This window comes from Ornithorhynchus anatinus, chromosome 19 (assembly GCF_004115215.2).
Source record: "Ornithorhynchus anatinus isolate Pmale09 chromosome 19, mOrnAna1.pri.v4, whole genome shotgun sequence".
Taxonomy (NCBI): domain Eukaryota; kingdom Metazoa; phylum Chordata; class Mammalia; order Monotremata; family Ornithorhynchidae; genus Ornithorhynchus; species Ornithorhynchus anatinus.
Genome location: NC_041746.1, coordinates 1,755,982 through 1,776,986, shown reverse-complemented (window position 1 = coordinate 1,776,986; position 21,005 = coordinate 1,755,982). Strand labels below are relative to the sequence as shown.

General features: G+C 68.4%; 1 protein-coding gene across 3 annotated transcripts in view; it reads right to left on the bottom strand.

Moving 5' to 3' along the window:
* Positions 1-19,995, bottom strand: part of MTR (5-methyltetrahydrofolate-homocysteine methyltransferase) — a 32,547-nt gene extending 12,552 nt beyond the window's left edge. The window contains exons 1-22 of one of the 3 annotated variants that reach the window (XM_029047195.1): positions 19,793-19,995; positions 18,558-18,620; positions 17,819-18,030; positions 17,236-17,325; positions 16,903-16,972; positions 15,593-15,685; positions 14,586-14,692; positions 13,598-13,657; positions 12,613-12,707; positions 10,716-10,816; positions 9,046-9,107; positions 7,909-7,976; positions 6,746-6,825; positions 5,219-5,331; positions 4,402-4,542; positions 3,868-4,053; positions 3,574-3,753; positions 3,228-3,344; positions 2,983-3,123; positions 2,012-2,101; positions 1,599-1,751; positions 804-911 (exon numbers count right to left, since the gene is read on the bottom strand). In XM_029047195.1, the coding sequence (XP_028903028.1) occupies positions 804-911; positions 1,599-1,751; positions 2,012-2,101; positions 2,983-3,123; positions 3,228-3,344; positions 3,574-3,753; positions 3,868-4,053; positions 4,402-4,542; positions 5,219-5,331; positions 6,746-6,825; positions 7,909-7,976; positions 9,046-9,107; positions 10,716-10,816; positions 12,613-12,707; positions 13,598-13,657; positions 14,586-14,692; positions 15,593-15,685; positions 16,903-16,972; positions 17,236-17,325; positions 17,819-18,028 (2,265 nt within the window). In that variant the 5' untranslated portion in view covers positions 18,029-18,030; positions 18,558-18,620; positions 19,793-19,995. Of the gene's footprint in view, positions 1-803; positions 912-1,598; positions 1,752-2,011; positions 2,102-2,982; positions 3,124-3,227; positions 3,345-3,573; positions 3,754-3,867; positions 4,054-4,401; positions 4,543-5,218; positions 5,332-6,745; positions 6,826-7,908; positions 7,977-9,045; positions 9,108-10,715; positions 10,817-12,612; positions 12,708-13,597; positions 13,658-14,585; positions 14,693-15,592; positions 15,686-16,902; positions 16,973-17,235; positions 17,326-17,818; positions 18,031-18,557; positions 18,621-19,792 lie in introns of those variants that run through there. The other 2 variants (XM_029047193.1, XM_029047194.1) reach the window with 2 other exon arrangements.
* Positions 19,996-21,005: the final 1,010 nt, after the last annotated feature.

Sequence of the window (21,005 nt, the reverse complement as noted above, 5' to 3'; positions counted from 1 at the left end):
AGCGCTCAGTAAATACCACTGACCGAACGAACGACTGCGAGCCCCACGTGGGACAACCCGATGACCTTGTACCCGCCCCCGGCGCTTGGGACAGCCAGCGCTCCGCACAGAGCGAGCGCTTAACGGATGCCATCGCTATCATTGTCGTTTACTAATCATACAGCCCAGAGACCCAGAAGCGCCCTCGGCGGGCCCCGCCGGGGGGATCCCGCTGGCCGGAGGGGGCTACACGGCACAACGTCCCCCGAAATAACAGAGAGCGGGGAGGTGATCGGTGACTGCCTCGCCGCCTCCCCCCCAATCCTCCCCCCCCGCCCCCGAAAGCCACCCTTAAAAGCCCACCCCCTCCAGGACGCCCTCCCCGACTGACCTCCAACACCCGAAGTCGCGTCAACCCGACGGCCACCCTCGGCCCTCCCGTCCTCACGCACGTTAGAACGCGGAGCGCGCACAACGCAACGGGTTACGCGTCGTGTCACGGCGGGTGTTCTCTCCCGATCCGCTCCTGCGACCACCCGGCGCGTCCTTCTCCCTCCGGGTCCCCGCGCCCCCTTGGGTCGCGAGCCCCCCCCCCGAGAGAGGGCCTGGGTGTCGGGTGGGGTTCGACTCTCCCAAGCGCCCGGTAAAGCGCTCGGCAGGCCCCCGGCCAACGCCGGAAAGGGACTCGATTCCCCGGGCCTTCTCCGGGATGTGGAGGGCGACCAGCCGGTCGCTTGCCTCGGGTCCCGTCCTCCCTCCCGGTCTCTCCCCTCCGCTCGTCCCGGACGCCCCCGGGGAGCCACCGGCCGGAGATCCGGACTCGCCTCTTCTTCCACGCTGCCCGTCAGGGCCCGCTTCTCCTCCCTCTCCTTCTCCATAAAGGGAATGAGGTGGCCGACCGCCTTCTTCATGACCCGGGCCGACTTGATGACCTGCGGGGACGCGCGAGAGCGGGGCGGACGGGCTACGTGGGAGGGGCGGGACGGGTTCCGCTCGCCGTGGGCGGGGGACGCGTCCGCCGACTCCGCTACGTCGTTCCGCCGGATCCTCCCGGGCGCTCAGCTCGGGTGCACCCGGTGAGCGCTCGGTAAACGGGACCGTTGAGGGAGAGGGCGGAACCGGGAGTCCCGGGCCCCGAGCCAGCGATGCGAGCGCGGGGCCGGGAGACCGAGGTTCGAGTCTCCGCTCCGCTCCGCCCCACGCCCGCTGGGTGACCCGGGGCCGGTCACCTCACCTCCCCGGGCCTCGGCCGCCCCGCCCGCGGAACGGGGACGAGGTGAGGAGCGGCGTGGCCCAGCGGGAAGGGCACGGGCCCGGGAGTCGGAGGACCCGGGTTCCGGTCCCGCTCTGCCGCGCGACCCCGGGCGGGTCGCTTAGCTCCTCCGCGCCTCGGTCACCTCGTTCGTTCGTCCGCTCCTCTCTGTTGAGCCCTCACCGTGTGCGGAGCACCGTACCGAGCGCTTGGGAACTACGATTCGGCCTCCTCCGCGAAACGGGGAGCGAGACCGGGACCCCCGGATGGGACGGGGACCGTGTCCGACCCGGCGCCCGGCGCGCGGCAGGCGCTTAACCGCCGCCGGGTGAGCGCCGCCGAGCGGAGGCACTTCCCCTTCCCCTACCTGAGGCAGGAACATCTTCCCCGCTCCGAAGAGTTCGCCGACGACCTTCATGCCGTTCATCAGGGGCCCCTCGATTACGTTCAGCGGGCGCGGGTAGGTCTCCCGGTCCAACCTGGCCTCCTCCGTGTCCTCGACGACGTACTTCTCGATGCCCTGGGGGGACGGGCGGGGGGAGTCGGGCCGGAACGACGGGCACCCGGGGTCGAGGGCGGGTCCGCCCGGTGCTCGGCGTCTCGGCGAGGTGGCGTCCGTCCCGGGAGCCCACCCACCTCGGCCAGCGCGACTACGGCCCGCCCGGGCCCGCTACCGGGCGGCCCGGCGGCCCGGCGCCCGTCCCGGGCCCGAGGACCCGATGGACGGGAGGGGTCCCCGCCCGAGGACCGGCTGCCCCGCCGGGGTCCCCCCGCCCTCACCTTGACGAGGGCGTACTCCAGCCTCTCCTCCACGGGGCCGTCCCGCCACTCGTCCGTCTGCACGGGCCTCTTGCCCCCCCCGGCGTGGGTCTGAACGAGGGAGGGGCGGGAGCCCCGGGCTTGCACCGTCCCGCCCTCGAGGGGCGCCGGGGCCGGGGGCGGGCGGGGCGGGCGCCCCCCACCCCCTTCGCCCTCCGCGCCCTCCCGTCGGCTCGGCCCGGGAGAGGCGGCCGCCCCGGGCCGTCCCCGGCGCCGCGGCGCCCCCGCCTGCCCCGTCCACGGGCCCACGTCACAGGGGGACGTGGCCCGGAGGGGTGGCGGGGGGCTGCGGACGGCCGCCCGCGCGCCCCGCTCATTGTCACCACGTAATACGCGTGCACGCGTCCCGGAGGCCGGTGCTCCATCCACCGGACCGCCCCGCCTCACCCGTCGCTCGGTCGTAGTTACTAAATCCTACCGGCGGGCAAAACGCCCTACGCGTCCGGGAGGATACCGGACCACCGATCTAATCCCGGCTCCGCCGCCCGGCCGCCGTTCGACCTCGGGCGGGTCACTTCGCCTCTCGGCGCCTCAGTTCCCTCATCCGTAAAACGGGGATCGGGACGGCGGAGCCCGACGCGGGACCGCGTCCGACTCGATTTGCTTGTCGCCGTCCCGGCGCCTGGTACGGGGCCCGGCGGGCGGCGCTCGATAATAATGACGACGACGACGGAGAGATATCTGTCGAGCGCTTACTACGTGCCAGGCGCGGTACTAAACGCCGGGGTGGATACGATCGAGTCAGGTTGGACACGGTCCCCTGTCCCGCGAGGAAACCGAGGCCCAGAGAGGCCGGGTGACCCGCGCACGGCCACGCGGCCGACGGGAGGCGGGGCCCGGATTGGAACCCGCGACCTTCCCCCCCCCCCCCGGGCCGCCGCGCCCTTGCCGCCGTCCTCAATCGCCCGAGCGACGGCGTCACGCCGGATCACCTGGGCGTAGCGCAGGAGCTTCTCGGTGGCGTCGGGGTCGCGGTTCCAGATGAGATCCTCGCACAGCTGCAGCAGGTCCCGCTGGATGTCGTCGTACACCGGCAGGTTGCCCGCGTTCACGATCCCCATGTCCATCCCGGCCTGGGGAGCGGGAAAAGGCAGCTCACGGCTCGCGGGCGGGACGGGCCCGCGCGGGGACGACCGCCCCCCCCCCCCCCGACCCCGGGTGCCCGCCGCCCCCGTACCCGGATGGCGTGATAGAGGAAGACGCCGTGCATCGCCCTGCGGACGGCTTCCATGCCGCGGAAGGCGAACGACAGGTTCGAGAGGCCCCCGCTGATCCTGACTCCGGGCAGCGATTCCTGAGGGAGGGGGCGGGTCTGGGTCCGGGTGGCCGGACCCTCTCCCTCGCGGCAGCCGTCGGGCTCCCGCTCCGTGCCAGCCGCCGTCCCGAGCCCCTTTCCCGCGCGGGGCTCCCGGTCCCCGTCTCCCTCCGACCGACGGGGGGGGCCGGGGCACAGAGCGGCGGCTCGCCCCGGGTCACCCGGCGGGAGCGGGCACCGTCCCGCCCCGCCCCCCCGCCCCCCGCACCTTTATGGCTCGGACGGCGGCGATGAAGTTGACGGCGTACGCGTCGTGTTCCGCCATGCCGGTGCCGATGGTCAGGACGTTGGGGTCGAAGATGACGTCGCTGGGGTCGAAGGCCAAACCGTCGACCAGGAGGCGGTAGGCCCTGGCGCACACCCGGATCTTGGCATCCGTCTCCGTGGCCTAGGGCGGCGGGGATCGGGGAGGGAGGCGTCTCGCGCCCGCCCGGCACCGTCCCGCCGGGGCCCGCGGGGCGGAGGCCGGAGAGGGAGGGGCCGGGGCGGGAGCGGGACTCACCTGGCCCTCCTCGTCGAAGGCCATGACCACCACGGCGGCCCCGTACCGCCGGATCCTGCGGGCCTTCCGGAGGAAGTCCCCCTCCCCTTCCTTCAGGCTGATGCTGTTGACGACGCACTTGCCCTGGGAGCACTTCAGCCCGGCTTCGATCACGGCGAAGTCGGACGAGTCGATGCACAGCGGGACCTGCGGACGGGAGGATCACGGCCTCCATTCCGTCCACCGCTCTCGATTCCGTCCATCGCCATCGTTCTCGTCCGTCCGTCTCCCCCGGTTAGCCCGGGAGCCCGTCGGAGGGCGGGGACCGTCTCCACCCGTTACCCATCTGTCCGTTCCAAGCGCTCGGCACAGCGCTCCGCGCGGAGCGGGCGCTGGACAGACGCCGTCGAATGAACGGAGGCCGTCGGCCCGGCCGGGAGCCCCCCGCGGGACCGCCGACCCCGGCGGGGAGGGGGCGGGGGGAGGAGGGCGGCGGGGCCGACGGGGCCGACGGGGCCGACGGGGCCGACGGGGCCGACGGGGCCGGGGCCTCACCCGGGCGACGTCGGGCTCCGAGGCGACCGAGTTGCAGAATCTGGCCATGGCCCTCGGCCCGTCCAACATGCCGTCGTCCACGTTGATGTCCAGAATCTGGGCTCCCATGTCCACCTGGGCCTTGGCGACGCTCAGCGCTTCCTGGCGGGGGGAGGCGACGAGCAACCCGTCCGTCGGGACTACTTCCCGGGCGCCGGACCGCCCGTCCCTTCCTTGCCTCGGATTTCCCGAGCGCTCGCCGGGGGCACCGCGCCGAAGCGCTTGGAAGAGACGGTTCGGCCACGGAGAGGGGGGGATCCCCGCCCGCGACGGGCTCGCCTGGGAGAATTAGCGGACACGTTCCCTGCCCCCGACGGGCTCGCGGGCTACGGGGAGCAGGAGGAGGAGGAGGAGGGCGGAGGGGAGGAGGAGAGGAGGAGGAAGGAGCGTTAACCGTCACCGTCCCCCACGCCGTTACGGGTCGGGAGTCGGAGGTCGAGGGTTCGAATCCCGGCTCCGCCCCTCGTCAGCTGTGTGACCGTGGGCGAGGCCCTTCGCTGCTCTGGGCCCCGGTGACCTCATCCGGAAACCGGGGAGGAAGACCGGGAGCCTCACGGAGGACAGCCTGATGACCCCGGATCCCCCCCCCCCCCCCGGCGCTTAGAACGGCGCTCGGCACGCGGCGAGCGCTTAACGGATACCGACGTTATTATTGTCATTAGAAGGCAGGCCTCCCGCCCAGGGGGCCCAGGAGAAGCGAGGAGCAGGGGGTGGGCCGGGCCCGGGGTGGCGGGGGGGGGGGGGGGGGGGGGGGACGGGGACGGGACACGGGACTGACTTCGTAGCGGCCGGCCTTGATGAGGTCGGCGAACTTCCGGGACCCCGCGACGTTACAGCGCTCGCCGATGTTGACGAAGTTGGTGAAGGGGCCGATGCGGAAGGGCTCCAGGCCTGGGGAAGGGAGCGGGCGCCAAGCTGAGGGTCCCGCCGGACCCCCGGGGAGGCGGCAACGGGCCGCCCGGACGACGCCCGACGCGGGGGCGGGGGGGTGGGGGGCGGAGGAGACGCCCCACCTCCCCTCACCCGCCTGAGGGGAGCCCCCTTCCCCTCTGCTCCCCCTCCCCTCCGCTCCGCCCCGTCTCCCTTCCCCTTGGCACTCTATACGTGCGGCTTATTTGTATACATTTCCACGACCCTACTTATGGCGTTAACGGGGTGCCCATCCCCTCGATTCTATTCGTCGTGATTACGTCGTCTCGTTTTTAATAATGTCGGTAGCTGTTAAGCGCCTACTCGGTGCAGAGCACCGTTCTAAGCGCCGGGGTAGACGCGGGGGAATCGGGTCGTCCCGCGTGGGGCCCGCGGTCTCCATCCCCGTTTTCCGGACGGGGGGACCGAGGCCCAGAGAAGCGAGGCGACTCGCCCACGGTCACACGGCTGACAGGCGGCGGAGCCGGCATTCGAACCCACGACCTATGACCCCAAAGCCCGGGCCCTTCCCACTGGGCCACGCCGCTCCCCCGCGGACGTTTCTGTCCGCCCGGCTCCCGAGATTAGACCGTGAGCCCGGCGTCGGGCGGGGACGGTCTCTGTCTGTGGCCCGACTGTCCAGTCCAAGCGCTCAGTCCGGCGCTCCGCGCCTAGTGAGCGCTCAATAGATGCCGCCGAACGCACGAATACATCCCCTCGATTCCATTCATCGTGATAACGTCGTCTCGTCTTCGTTCCGTCCCGTTCCGCTCCGCCGTCCGTCTCCCCCGTTCGGGCCGCGAGCCCGGCCTCGGGCAGGGGTGGGCTCTATCTGTTGCCGAGCTGTCCGTTCCAAGCGCTCGGTCCGGCGCCCGGCGCCCGCTGAGCGCTCGACGAATCCCACCGAGTGAACCAACGGAAGGGGGGAGGCGGGCAGACCTCCGAGGCCCCGCGGGCCGGAGGGCCACCGTCTTGGATCTCCTCTGCCCCGGCTCGTCGGCGCCCGGGGAGGAAGGGGCTTATTCCTAGTGAGGCGGCGGGGCTCGGCGGAGAGAGCCCCGGCTCGGGAGTCGGAGGTCACGGGTCCGAAACCCGGCCCCGCCTCTCGGCCGTGTGACCGTGGGCGAGTCACTTCACCGGCCCGCGGTGAGACCCCATCTGTCAAACGGGGACGAAGACCGTGGGCCTCGCGCGGGACGACCCGACGAGCCCGTGTCTCCCCCGGCGCCCACGACGGCGCTCGGCGCGGAGCGAGCGCTTAACCGATACCGACGCCGCCGTCGTCGTCGTGATAACGACCGGGGCCCGGCACGTAGTAAGCGCTCAGAGGCACCACTTCGGGGGGGGGAGGGAGAAACGAGTCCGGTCTGGCCGACCGGCCCTCCGTGGGACTCACCCGCCAGCAGCGTGTGTCCTTCGGAAGGGGAAGCCGGAGGGACGCGAGGTCTGCAGGCCTCCACGGCCGCGGCGATCTCCCTGCGTTCGCGCGGAAGGAGGCCGTCGTCCCCCCGGGCCCCGGCCCGTCCTCCGCCCGGACCCTCCCGAGCCCCAGAGGCCGGCGGGCCTCGGTAAACGCCGCCGCCCCTTTTTCGTTCGGAATCTACCAGACGCTCAGCGGGCGCCGGGTACCGCGCCGGACGTCCGGGCGGGCACCGGCTAACGGGGTCGGACCCGGTCCCCGTCCCGCGTGGGGCCCACGGCCTTCATCCCCACTTTACAGACGAGGCGACGGAGGCCCGGAGGAGCGGAGCGACTCGCCCGCGGTCACAGAGCCGACGAGCCGCGGGGCCGGGATTCGAACCCCCGATCTCCGACTCCCAAGCCCGGGCCCTCTCCACCGAGCCGCGCCGCTCCTCTACCAGTTCTGCAACCAGGACCCACCGTACGGCCCCCGGCGCTTAACGCGGCGCCGGGCGCGTAGCGGGCGCTCGCTAAATGCCATCGAATGAATGAAGCCGGGTCCTTCTGACTCCCGGGCCCGGACTCCGACCACCGGGCCGTCGACGGACCCGCCGAGGGGCGGCGCGGCCCATCGGCGAGACCGCGGGGCCTGGGGGTCGGGGGGCTTGGGTTCTAATCCCACCGGCGGCACCCGCCCGCCGCGGGACCCCGGGCGACCCGCGAGATCTCCGGGCCTCGGTCGGCTCCTCCGTGAAATGGAGACGAGAGCCCCGTCCCCCCTCCCGCTCGGGCCGCGAGCCCCCCGCGGGACGGGGACCGGGCGTCTCTCCCACCGTTCTACCGTCTCCCGGGCGCCCGGCGCAGCGCTCCGCGCTCGGTAAGCGCTCGACGAATACGGCCCACCACCAGATCGCCGCGGTCACCGCGACGAGAACGGGAGAGCCGCGGACGAGGCGGCTCTCCCGGCGAAAGCCCGGATTTGGGGCCGGATCCTCTCTCCCTCCCGGGCGCCGTGCCCCCTCCCGGGGCGGGAGATCCCAGTCGCCGTTCCCTTCTCCGAGGGGTTCGTCCCCGGCCGGGACGCCCGGCCGGGGGGGGGGGGGGGGGCCGCCCCCACCCCGCCGCGCGTCTCCCTTTCCCGCGGTGGGCGGACGTCACCTGATGTGAGCCGGGGTGGTCCCGCAGCACCCTCCGACCACGTTGACCAGACGCTCAGGGGCGAGGCTCTGCGTCGGAGAGGACGGGAGGGGAGTCGGCGACCGACGGGAGCCCCCGTCGCCTCAGACCCCCCCACGGGCGTCGCGGATAACCCGTCACGTCCCCGCCGCGGAAGGCCGGGGGCCGAAGGCTCGGAGATCCACGCCTCGGGGAGACGCCCCGGGGAGCCGGACCGGGCTGGGAGAGGCGGGGCCGGGAGGAGGGGGGATGGAAAGCCCGGGCGGCCGGGTGACGGGACATCAAATCGGGCGCCGTCGCCCGGGCCTCGGCGGGGGGAGCGACGTGGGCCCGCGGAGAGGACGCGGGGCCGGGAGCGAGGAGGCCCGGGTTCCTCGGCCCCGCCCCGCCACCCGCCGGCCGCGTGACCTCGGGCAAGCCGGCCACCCGCTCGGCGGTATTTACCGAGCCCTTACTCAATCCCGACAGTAATCGCGGTGGTATCCGTCGAGCGCCTACTCCGCGCAGAGCCCGTCCTGAGCGCCGGGGGAGACACGGGGTCATCGGGTCGACCCTCGTGAGGCTCACGGTTAATCCCCATTCGACAGGAGAGGCCCAGAGACCCGAAGTGACCCGCCCGCGTCACGCGGCCGGACGGGCGGCAGGGCCCACGTTCGAACCCACGACCTCCGACTCCCGAGCCCGGGCTCCTGCCACCGAGACCCGCCGCTTCTCACGGTGCATCCCGTTCCCGCGGTCCTGACCGACTCGGGGTCCGAGCCCGGAAGCGGGGAGGAGGCTCCTTCGGGGGCTGCGGCGTCTCCCCCAGCCCCGTCTCCGTCCTCCCGGTAATAATGATAACGTCGGTATCCGTTGAGCGCTTACTACGTGCCGAGCGCCGTTCCGAGCGCCGGGGGAGATACGGGGTCAACGGGTCGCCCCACGTGGGGCTCCCGGTTAATCCCCATTTACAGATGAGGGAACCGAGGCCCGGAGAAGCGGAGCCACTCGCCCCCGGTCACCCGGCCGACGGGCGGCAGAGCCGGGAGCCGGACCCACGACCCCCGGCTCTTTCCAGCGAGCCGCGCCGCCCCCATCGCCGCCCCGTCCCCCGGGGGCAAAAACCCGGCCGATCCCAACCTTCAGGTGGCGGGCCGTCACTTGGGGCGTCTCGTCGTAGTCGCCGAACGTATTGGGGAGACCTGAGGGAAGGACGGATCCGGCGTTAGCGTTCGCCCTCGTTATCGTTATCGCTGCTACTTCAGCGCTCGGTACGGTGCCCTGCACCTAATAAGCGCTCAGTGAATGCTACCGGACGAACTACCGAGAAAGTGACCCACCGAACCGCACAGAGCGAAAAGCCTCTTCGGCTACGGTTGCGTCTCTCGGGCGGGGAGGGAGAGAAGCGGCCGGGCCCCGGGGCCCGGGTTCCGATCCCGCCTCCGCCGAGCTCGGCCCGCGACTCTACGTTTACCATACAGGAGCAGGACTCCTCGGGCGCGCCCGCGCGCGCAGAAAACCCACGCACGTCCCCGTCCCCCGCCCCCCCCCCGCCGCACCGCGGAACGGAATCTGAGCACGCACGGAGGCGTCGTGATGATGACGGCGTTCGTTAAGCGCTCGCTCCGCGCCCAGCCCTGTTCTGAGCGCCGGGGCAGACAGGAGGTCATCGGGCTGCCCCCGTTTCAACGCGGGCGGCGGGGCCGGGATTCGAACCCACGTCCTCCGGCCCCCGAGCCCTTCCCGCTGAGCCCGTACGCGCCCACCCGTTCAGTGGTATTGACCGAGCGCTCACTGCGTGCGGAGCACTGCGCTGGGCGCTCGGGAGAGTCCGATACGACGACGGACAGACACGTCCCCTGCCCACGACGGGCTCGCGGCCTAGGGGGCACACAGAGACACCGTCCGCCCCCCGGGGGGGGGCGGGACCTGGAGCCCCACGCGCACCCACGCGCGCACACGGGACGGCGCGCTCCGCTCCACGCCGGACAGGAGCCGGAGGACCCGAGCGCGGGCGGGCGCCCGCCTCCGCATTCAGAAGCAGCGGGGCCCAGCGGAAAGAGGCCGGGCTGGGGAGTCGGGGGGTCACGGGGGCGAATCCCGGCTCCGCCGCTCGTCGGCCGGGCGACCGTGGGCGAGTCGCTCCGCTTCTCTGGGCCTCGGTTCCCTCGTCCGTCAAACGGGGATTGACCGCGAGCCCCGCGTGGGACGGCCCGACGGCCCTGAATCCATCCCAGCGCTTAGAACGGCGCTCTGCGCGTAGTAAGCGCCTAACGCGTACCGACGTTATCGGTGATATTAATAATCCCGGACTCCGCCGCTTCTCAGCTGGGCGACCTCGACTCCGAAAACGGCGACCGAGACCGTCGGCCCCAGGCGGGACCGACCCGATGACCTCGGACCCCACCCCCCCCCCCCGACCCCGGCGCTTAGAACGGCGCTCGGCGCGTAGTAAGGAGCTGAACGAACTCGTCCTGGAACAATTAACGGATCAGAAGACTCCTCGTTTCGTCTGGGTCCGGCTCCGCGGCCCGTCTCCCCCGTTTAGGCCGCCGGCCCGTCGTCGGGCAGGGACGGTCTCTCCCCGTTGGCCCGGCGCCCGCCACGGTGCTCTGCGCACGGCAAGCGCCCGATAAATACTGCTGAACGGAACCGAACGTACGCCGTCGGCGCCGAGGACGGCGCCCCGCGCGCCGTAAGCGCTCGGTACGCACGGCCGAGCGGATGAACTCCCGGGCGCTCCCCCGCAGCCCGCGAGAGCCCGCCCCCCCCCCCCGGCGACCCGCCCCGCCCCGCACGGGGGGACCCACCTGCGTTGGGGTAGCACAGGACGTAGGCGGCGGTGCACTTCCCGACTGCTTCGATGAAGGGCCGCATCTCGCCGGCCCCCAGGGCGCAGTTGAGGCCGAGGCTGGGGAGGGAGGACGAGGGGGCGACGGGGCGTCACCCCCGCCCGCCCGCCCGGAGGGAGACGGGACCCCCCCTCACGCCTCCCGGCCGCCCTCCCCCGCCCCTTCAACGCGACCGTCCAAGCCGTCCGGCCCCCTCCTCCCTCCCCTCCCCTCCCTCCCTCTCCCCCGCGGCCCGCACGCTCCGCTCCCCCGGCGCCGCCCGCCTCCTCGCCGGCCCCCGTCGGCGCCCGGCCCGCCGGCCCGCCCCCGGCCCGGATCGCCCTCCCTCCTCGCCTCCGCCGGACTCACCCTCTTCCCCTCTTCCGACCCCCACCGAGACCCCACCTCCTCCGGGAGGCCTTCCGGCACCGAGCCCTCCCCCTTCCTCCGTTCCTCCTCCCCACGGCACTCGCGCGTGATCGTACGGATTATTTATCGCTCTATTTTACTAACGACGGGTCTCTAGCTACGACCCCACTGATCTGTTTCGACCGTTTCGACGGCCGCTCGTTTCGTCCGGCCGGCCGTCTCCCCTTCCGGACCGCGAGCCCGTTGTCGGGTCTCCGTCTGGTGCCCGGCCGTCCCTTCCGAGCGCCCGGGACGGCGCTCCGCGCACGGTGAGCGCCCAGTGGACACCGCTGGCTGATCGGGGTCCCGCGGGAGAGCGAGGCCGGTATTCCGGGGGAGGGAGGGGCTGACCTCTCCCCGGCCGCGGGATGGCGTGACGGATGGAGCCCGGGCTTAGGGGTCGGGGGGTCAAGGGTTCGAAGCCCGGCTCCACCGCTCTGCTGCGCGGCCCGGGGCGGGTCGCTCCACCTCTCTGGGCCTCGGCCACCTCGTCAAACGGGGGCCGGCGACCGGGAGCCCCGCCCGATTCGCTCGGATCCACCCAGCCCTGGGTACGGCGCCGTGGTAGGCGCTTAGCAGATGCCGTACCGACCGTTACCGACTGAACGGCCTTCGGTTCGGAACCCCGACGCGCCGGTTCGATTCGCCGAGGGAAGGTTCGGCGACCTCCCCCCCCCCCGCCCCGGGGAGCCCCTCTCCCTCCTCGCCGGCGGTATCCGTCGGGTGCCTCCCGCGTACAGAGCACCGCGCTAAGCGCCGGGGAGGGGACAACGCAACGGAGCCGGGGGACGGTCCGGAGGGGGACCCGACGTCACTGGATGAATCACGGGGACGGGCGGGGGTGCCGTGGGGCCGAGGGTGGGACGGATAGCGGATGCCCGAAGGTCAGAGGGCCAAGTGCACAGACGGTACGGAAGGGAGGATGATGATAACCGCGGTATCCGTCAGGCGCTCACTAGGCGCCGGGCGCCGTGCTGAGCACCGGGACGGATGCGAGCCGACTGGGTTGGACACGGTCCCCGTCCCACGTGGGGCTCGCGGTCTCCATTTGACAGACGAGGTCCCACTGAGGCCCGGAGGAGCGAAGCGAGTCGCCCGAATCACCCGGCCGCCAGGCGGCGGGGTCGGGAGTAGAACTCACGACCTCCGCCTCCCCGGCCCGGGCTCTTCCCACCGAGTCACGCCGCTTCCCCCGTGAGCGACGATTCGCTTGAGCTCGTCGCGGGCCGGTCACGTCGGCCTCTCCCAGGCGCTCGGTACGGCGCTCTGCACACAGTAAGCACTCAACGCAGTCCTTCGCTCGCTGGTATTTATTGAGCGCTGACGACGTGCAGAGCGCCGTACCGAGCGCTTGGACCGTACGATTCGGCAACAGATGTCGTACGACTGAATGAACGAACCGGGGCGGGCGCCCGCGTCGGCGGCCACGGCCGGGGAGACCGAGCCCGCGGGGGTCCGGCTGACTCACCACAGCGGCTGGGCGTGGGACACGCTGATGACGAACGCCTCCCCGGTCTGCCCCGACAGGGTGCGCCCGCTCTTATCGACGATGGTGCCCGAGACCTGGGTGCGAAAGGCGCCCACCCACCCCAGGCCCGGCACGTGAGACCCCCCCCCCCTCGCCGGAACCGAGACGGGGAGGGGCGGGGAGGGGTCTCGCGGGCCGACGACCGTTTCACGAGCCCGGGGGGGGGAGCCTTCCGTTCCCACCCCCCCCCCACGGCCCTCGGTCCCCGGGCGGGGAACCCGAGCCGAGACGAAGCCACCGACGGAAAAGAAGCACGGGCGGGGAACGTGTCTCCCGATCCTGTTGGATGGTCCTCTCCTGAGCGCTTAGTACAACGCTCCGCACACAGCGAGCGCTCAACTTGCTCCTTTTATTCACCCCCCCCCCCCCCGCCGTCCCAGCCCCACGCCATTTACGTCCCTGCCATTTATTGACGATGTCCGCCTCCCCCTCTGGACACTGTGGGCGGACAGTGACGATAATGACGACGACGATGGCATCTGTTAAGCGCTTACTACGTGCCGAGCACTGTCCTAAGCGCCGGGGGAGGTACCGGGTCGTCGGGCCGCCCCACCCGGGGCTCGCGATCTTCACCCCCTTCTGACAGAGTACGTCTGTCGTTCTACCACGCTCTCCCAAGCGCCCGGTACGGTGCTCTGCGCTCCGTGAGCGCTCGATGAATACGACCGACCGACTCAAACACCGCCGATCGATCGGGGACCCTGGAAAACGGGGACCCTAAGACCCCGTCTCCCCCTCCCACGGACGCCGTGAAGACGAGGCGGCCTCGTCAACGCACGAGCCCTCTGCCCGGCACGCGGTGAGCGCTTAGAAGACCCCCCAGATCGCTTCTCGTTAATACGAACTGGAAGCGCCAGACAGACCCAGGCTGCTGTCTGTTGAGGGCTTTACCATCCCACCTCCCAAAAACCGACGTCTGACTTACAAAGATGGGCTTGGGCGGATACTCTTCTTCGAAGAGTTCCTGGAGCGCGAACAGGGCGGCCTGGAAGAGGGAAAAAGGAGAGACGACGGACTCTTACGGCCTCCTTCTGCCTCGCCTCTCTTAACTGGGGAGCGTATTTGACCGGAGCCCTCTCCTCAAGCCCCGACTTCCCTGAAAGGGGTCGTGCGGGATGAAACGTAAGGTGACGGATTCGTCGGACACTTCCGCGGAGCAACTGCTTTGGGCGGAGCGCTGCACTAAGCGCCCGGAGCCAGTGAGCTCCGCCCTCGGAGAAGCGACGTGGCTCGGTGGAAAGAGCCCGGGCTTGGGAGTCCGAGGTGGTGGGTTCTAATCCCGGCATCGCCCCTCGGCGGCTGCGTGACCTTGAGCAGGTCGTATCGCTTCCCTGGGTCTCGGTGACCTCATCCGTCAAATGGGGATGAGGACTGTGAGGCCCAGGTGGGACGACCTGACGACCTCGCATCTACCCCGGCGCTCAGGACAGTGCCTGGCACATAGTAAGCGCTTCGTGTCGTCATCGAGGAGCTTGCAGTCTGCCTGGATGCTTGACAGGGTAACAGTTCCCCCTCTGGACCGTAAGCTCGCCGTGGGCAGGGAGTTCATCTGTGTTGCCGCGGCGTATTCATTCATTCGATAGCGTTTACTGAGCGCTTACTACGTGCGGAGCACTGTACCGAGCGCCTGGACCGGACAGATGGGTAACAGACAGAGACGGTCCCCGCCCTCTGACGGGCTCACGGTCTAATCGGGGGAGACGGACGGACGAGAACGATGGCGATAAACAGAATCGAGGGGACGGACATCTCGTTAAGAAATAGCAAATGAATAGAATCGAGGGGAACTCGCCCAAGCGCTCAATACAGCGTTCAGCCCACGGCAAGCGCTCAATAAATACGATCGACGGGCCGACTGAAGTCGGTAGGGGAGCCGTCAGCGCGGCGTTTCAGGCGGCGCTCCCGATTCTCACCTTGGCGTTGGCGGTGTCGAACACGGTCTCGACCAAGACGATGTCCACTCCTCCGTCCAGAAGCCCCCGGGCCTGCTCGCGGTAGGCCTCCGCCAGCTCGTCGAACGCTGAAACGTCAAAGCCGCCCCCGCGTCGCGGCCCCCTCCTCCGGGTGAGGGGACCGAGGCCCGGAGAAGTCGAGCGACGGGCCCGGGCTCGCGCGGCAGACGGGGGGGCGGAGCCGGGATCGAAACCCGGGTCCTTCCGGCTCCCGGGTCTGAGCTCTTGTCACTAGGCCGCGCTGCTTCTTTTCCCCGACAGCCTCCTCCGGTCAGAGGGGACGGAGAAAGGGGACCGGGGTTCGAGTCCCCCGCATCCTCGACCCCTTCGGGGGGGCTCCGGGGAGGAGTAGCAGACCCTAAACCCGAAGTCAGTCCCCCCCCCCCCCAACTGTCAAACGGGGATTAAAACTGTGCGCCCCACGTGGGGCAGGGACTGGGTCCGACCTGATTCCCTTGTCAAATAATGACGACGGTATCTGTTAGGCGCTTACTACGTGCAGAGCACCGTTCTAAGCGCCGGGGGAGGCACGAGGTCATCGGGTCGTCCCACGCGAGGCTCGCAGTTAATCCCCATTTTACAGGTGAGGGAACCGAGGCACCGAGAAGCGAAGCCACTCGCCCACAGTCCAACGGCTGACAGGGGGCGGAGCCGGGATTCGAACTCGTGACCTGACTCCCAAGCCCGGGCTCTTTCCACTGGGCCACGCCGCTTCACCAGCCCCGCGCTCAGAACAGTGTTTGGGACGTGCTTAACGAGCACCGTCATCATCAGATACCCCGCGGGACCGGAAAACCCGTTTCGATCCCAGCTCCCTCTGCCCTCGGGCACCTTTCGGACCGCGGGAAGCGGAGAGGAGGAGGGGGAAGGTGGATTTATTCCGTTTTCCTGAAGAGACCCCCCCCCCCCCGCCCCCCCCCGCCAAGTCGTCCACCCGCTCGAGAGTTCAAATCAAATGAGATACTCACTGATATTCCGGAAATCGGGTCTTTCCACGGAGGGGGACACGGAGAGGGTCTTGTTGGTGGGACCCAGGGCTCCGGCCACAAACCTCTTAGTCCCTTTGAAGGCGAAGGGGCCAGAGAGACGGAGAGATGGAGAGACACAGAGAAGGCGGAGCAGGGGACGGAGGTCAAAGAAACACTTCTCAGTTAGTATTCCTGGGCTAGAAACCCCCGGGGCGGGAGTTTTATAATAATAATTACGGTATTTGGCAAGCGCTTACTACGTGCCGGGCACCGCACTAAGCGCCGGAGTCGATCGTCTGCCCTGAAGGGTGACGCCGTGTCTCACGTCCTCTAGCCTGCGGGCTCGTCGCGTCTGTTTTTTGCTACACTGTCCTCTCCCGAGCGCTTAGTACAGTGCTCTGCACACGGTGAGCGCTCGATAGGACTGAATGAGTCGCCTCACATCATTAGAAACTTTTAACCGGGCAGTACGAGGCTCTGCCGTCCGTCGTATTTACTGAGCGCTTACTGTGGGAAGCAGCGGCAGGGCGTAGCGGACGGGGCCCGGGCCTGGGAGTCCCAAGGCCACGGGTTCTGATCCCGACCCCGCCACGCGTCTGCCGCGTGACCTCGGGAAAATCGCTTCGTTTCTCTGTCCCCCGGGCCCTTCATCCGTAAAACGGGAATAAGAGCGTGAGCCCCACGTGGGGCGGGGACCGGGTCCTCTCCGATTAACCCGTACCTACCCCGGTGCTTGGAACGGTGCCCGGCACACAGTAAGTGCTTAACGAGTACCGTCGTGACTATTATTCATAGTTACGATAATCCTGACGATAACAGCGTCGGTATCCGTTAAGCGCCCACTACGTGCCGAGCACCGTTCTACGCGCCGGGGTAGATACGGGGCAATCGGGTTGTCCCACGTGAGGCTCACGGTCTTAATCCCCATTTTACAGATGAGGTCACCGAGAGGTGAAGCGAGTTGCCCAAAATCACCCAGCTGACAGGCGGCAGAGGCCGCATTAGAACCCGTGACCTCCGGCTCCTGAGGCCGGGCTCCTTCCGCCGAGCCGCGCTGCTTCAACAACGCCCTTCCTAGAGGCTAAACCCCCAAGGTCAATACAATCCCACGACTAACGGCAGTTGTCGCGCACTTCCCGTGTGCAGAGCACTGACCTAAGCGCCCGGGAGACCGCGGGAGCGTTAGCAGACACGCCCCCCCGCCCCCAAGGAGCTTCCGGTCAAGTGAGCGAGAGTCGGCCGGGGGAGGGGACGGGGGTGAAAAGCCGGCGGAGGGCGCCGGGAGAGGGGAAGGGAACGGCGCCGCCCACCCGTCTGAGCGGCGACGTCGTCGGCCGCCCGCCGGGCCACTTCCGCCGAAGTCCTGTTGAGCTCGTAGGCCTGAAAGGTCAAGGGCGCGGGTCAGTCTCGTGCCCCGGCCGCCCCCGACCCGTCCCTCCCCCGCCGAGTCGTATTTCCGGCGCGCACGGCGCCCATCTAAGACCTGCGTCGGGCCCCTTCCAGAACTGAATGGCGGGCTGCGAGCGAGAGGCGGGACGGCGATAGGCCCGGAGAGGGTCGGCGACCCGCCCGAGGTCACCCGGCGCCCGCCCCGGCCTCCCCCCCAGCGGCCCCGGGGGCGAGCGGGACCGGGCGGCGCTCACCAGGTGCTCCAGGCCGTAGTCCGCTTGGGCCACCCGCGTGCCGCTGAAGGTGTTGGTTTCGATTATGTCGGCCCCGGCCAGCAAGTAGTCCTGGCGGGGGGGAAGCGGAGCCGGGCGGGAGGCTTGGCCGGCCTCTTCCCCGCCACGTCCCTCCCGCCCCCGGGGGCACGGGAAGCGGCGTGGCTCGGCGGCAAGACCCCCGGCCGGGGAGCGGGAGGACGCGGGCTCTCGTCCCGCGGGGCCTCGGGCAAGCCGCTTCGCTTCTCCGGCCCTCGCCCCCTCACCCGTCAAATGGGGGTTAAAGAAGTGACGACGACGGTAACCGTTCGGCGCTTCCTGGGTGCCCGGCCCCGTTCCAAGCGCCGGAGGAGACGCGAGGCCGGCCCCCCGTGGGGCTCACGGTCTTCACCCCCGTTTGACACACGAGGGAACTGAGGCCGAGAGAGAGATCGCACACGGTCGCCGTCCCTCAGCGTCCGAAAGGGAAGGGGCGTCCTGTGCCCGTTTTGCAGAGGAGAACCGAGGCCCGGAGAGGCGAGGCGACTTGCTCCCGGGGGGCGTTTTTAACCGCGCGCCCCGTTACCTGGTGGATGGCGTAGATGAGGTCGGGCCGGGTGAGGCTCAGGAGGTCGTTGTTCCCCCGGAGGGGGGTCGGGTGGTCCCGGAAGCGCCGTCCTCGGAAAGCCTCCTCGTCCAGGTTTCGCCGCTGGATCATGGTCCCCATCCCGCCGTCCAGAACCATGATCCTCTCCCGCAGGATGGCCTCCAGCTCGTCTCTCGCCGCCGACCTCATTCCTACGGGAGAAACGGACCCGAGGCGCCCCGGAGAAGAAGCGAATGGGCGGCGTGGCCCGGTGGAAGGACCCGGGTTCTAGTCCAGGGTGACCTTGGACGGGTCCCTTCCCTACTCCGGGCCTCGGTTCCCTCATCTGGAAAACGGGGACGAAGACCGTGACCCCGACGTGGGACGGGGACTGTGCCCCCCCCCCCCCCCCCGATTAGCTTGTAAACACCCCGGCACTTAGTACAGTGCCTGGTAAATAGTAAATGATAAATCGCGGCGTGGCTCAGTGGAAAGGGGCCGGGCTTGGGAGTCAGAGGGCGTGGGTTCTAATCCCGGCTCCGCCACTGGTCGGCTGGGTGACTGTGGGCAAGTCACCTCACTCCTCCGGGCTTCAGTTCCCTCATCTGTAAAATGGGGATGAAGACCGGGAGCCCCACGTGGGACAAACTGATCACCTTGCGTCCGCCCCAGCGCTTAGAACAGTGCTCTGCACATAGTAAGCGCTTAACAGATACCAACATTAGTATTATTATTATACCGGCTCCGCCTCCGCGTCTCCTCGGGCAGGTCACTCCACTTCCCGGTGCCTCGATTCCTTCATCTGCAAAGTGGAGATTAAGGCCGTGAGCCCCACGTGGGATACGGACTGCGTCCAACCTGATGATCTTGTAGGTATTTCATTCATTCGGTGGTATTTATCGAGCGCTTCCTATGTTCTGCGCTCACCACGGTGTCCGGCACAGAGAAAGGGCTTTAACAAATACCACGGAAAAAAAGGAAAAGTCCGCATTCCCCACCGAGACTTTTGCAATCCACCCCAGGGACTCAAAACGTGTTGCGCCATCGGAGGTTTGCATGGCAAAGGCGGCACGGACCAGCAGGATCCTGCCCTTTAACAAAAATAATAATGACGACGGTGATAATCGCGGAACACGTTGAGCACTTATTATGTGCCGAGCACCGTTCTAAGCACTGAAGCAGAGAGGAGTTAAGGAGGTCGTGTTAAGGAGGAGCCAGAAGCAGCGTGGCTCAGGGGAAAGGGCACGGGCTTTGGAGTCGGAGGTCATGAGTTCAAATCCCGGCTCCGCCACTTGTCAGCCGTGTGACCGTGGGCAAGTCACTTGACTTCTCGGTGCCTCGGTGACCTCATCTGTCAAATGAGGATGAAGACCGTGAGCCCCACGTGGGACAGCCTGATTCCCCTGTGTCTACCCCAGCGCTTAGAACGGTGCTCGGCACGTAGTGAGCGCTTAACAAATACCAACATTAGGTCGGACGCAGGCCCACATGCGGCCCACGTGGGACAACCTGGTGACCCTGTAAAGCACCCCCGGCGCTTAGAACGGTGCTCGGCACCCAGTAAGCGCTTAACAAATACCCACATTATTATTATTCACTGGGCCTCGGTTCCCTCATCCGTCAAATGGGGATGAAGACCGTGAGCCTCCCGTGGGACAACCCGATGACCCCGGATCCCCCCCAGCGCCGAGAACGGTGCTCTGCCCAGAGGAAGCGCTTAACAAACACCAACATGAGTATTATTATCGCCCCCAGCGCTTAGGACGGTGCTTGGCGCATAGTGGGGATTAATAGATGCCATCATTAAGCTTATCAGGACCGTTATTAATCCCCCCACGTGGGTCCAATGGAGGCCCTGAGGCCCAGCGCCCTGAGAAGGGGGGCCGGGCGTGCTGACGTCACGGCGGGCCCGCGCGGTGGGGGGGTGACGTCACCACGGCCGGTCTCGCGCGCGGGGGGGAAGGGGGGGGTTACCCGGCCTCGTAGTCGACGCGAGCGCCCCCAGGCGGGCGAGGCGACGGCGCGGAGGGCGCGGGGGGCGCCGGGTCCCCGGGGAGGCTCCGGCCGCGGGCTCCGGGCCGGACGGGCAGCGACTCGTCCTCCTCGCAGACGCGGCGGCGCTGGGCGGGAGTCGGGCACCGCCGCGCTCCGCCCCCTCCGGGCCGCTTTCCCTTCCGTTTCCCGCCCCCCCCCCCGCCGATTCCCCGAAATGGTAGCGGCCCACGCGGCTGAGGAGAGCGGGGGGGCGGGCGGGGCCTCGTCACGTGCTTCGGGTCACGTGCCCATGGCGCCCGCTCGGGGCTGTCAATCAATCGGCCATTCAGTCATTCCAGCGCTTCTCATTCACTCATTCATTCAATAGTATTTGTTGAGCGCTTACTAGGCGTGCGGAGCACTGGACTAAGCGCTTGGAATGGACAGGTCGGCGACAGATAGAGACAGTCCCTCAATCAATAATAATAATAATAATAATGATGGTATTTGTTAAGCGCTTACTATGGGCACAGGGCCGTCGGGTTGTCCCACGTGAGGCTCACGGTCTTCATCCCCATTTTACAGATGAGGGAACTGAGGCACCGAGAGGTTAAGTGAATTGCCCAAAGTCACACAGCTGGCAAATGGCAGAGCCGGGGTTTGAACCCATGACCTCTGACTCCAGAGCCCGTGCTCTTTCCAGTGAGCCAGGCTGCTTCATGACTTCGGGGCGAGTGGTCGAATTTCTCTGGGCCTCGCTTTCCCTTTCTATAAAATAGGGAGGAGATATCTGTCCTCCGGCCTACTTAGATTGTGAGCTCCACGTGGGGCAGGGACGGTGTCCCACCTGATTTCCTTCTATCTACCCCAGAGCGTAGCGCGGTGCGCTCACCACGGTGTCCGGCACAGAGAAAGGGCTTTAACAAATACCACGGAAAAAAAGGAAAAGTCCGCATTCCCCACCGAGACTTTTGCAATCCACCCCAGGGACTCAAAACGTGTTGCGCCATCGGAGGTTTGCATGGCAAAGGCGGCACGGACCAGCAGGATCCTGCCCTTTAACAAAAATAATAATGACGACGGTGATAATCGCGGTACACGTTGAGCACTTATTATGTGCCGAGCACCGTTCTAAGCACTGAAGCAGAGAGGAGTTAAGGCCTGGAGAATAATAATAATAATGTTGGTATTTGTTAAGCGCTTACTAGGTGCA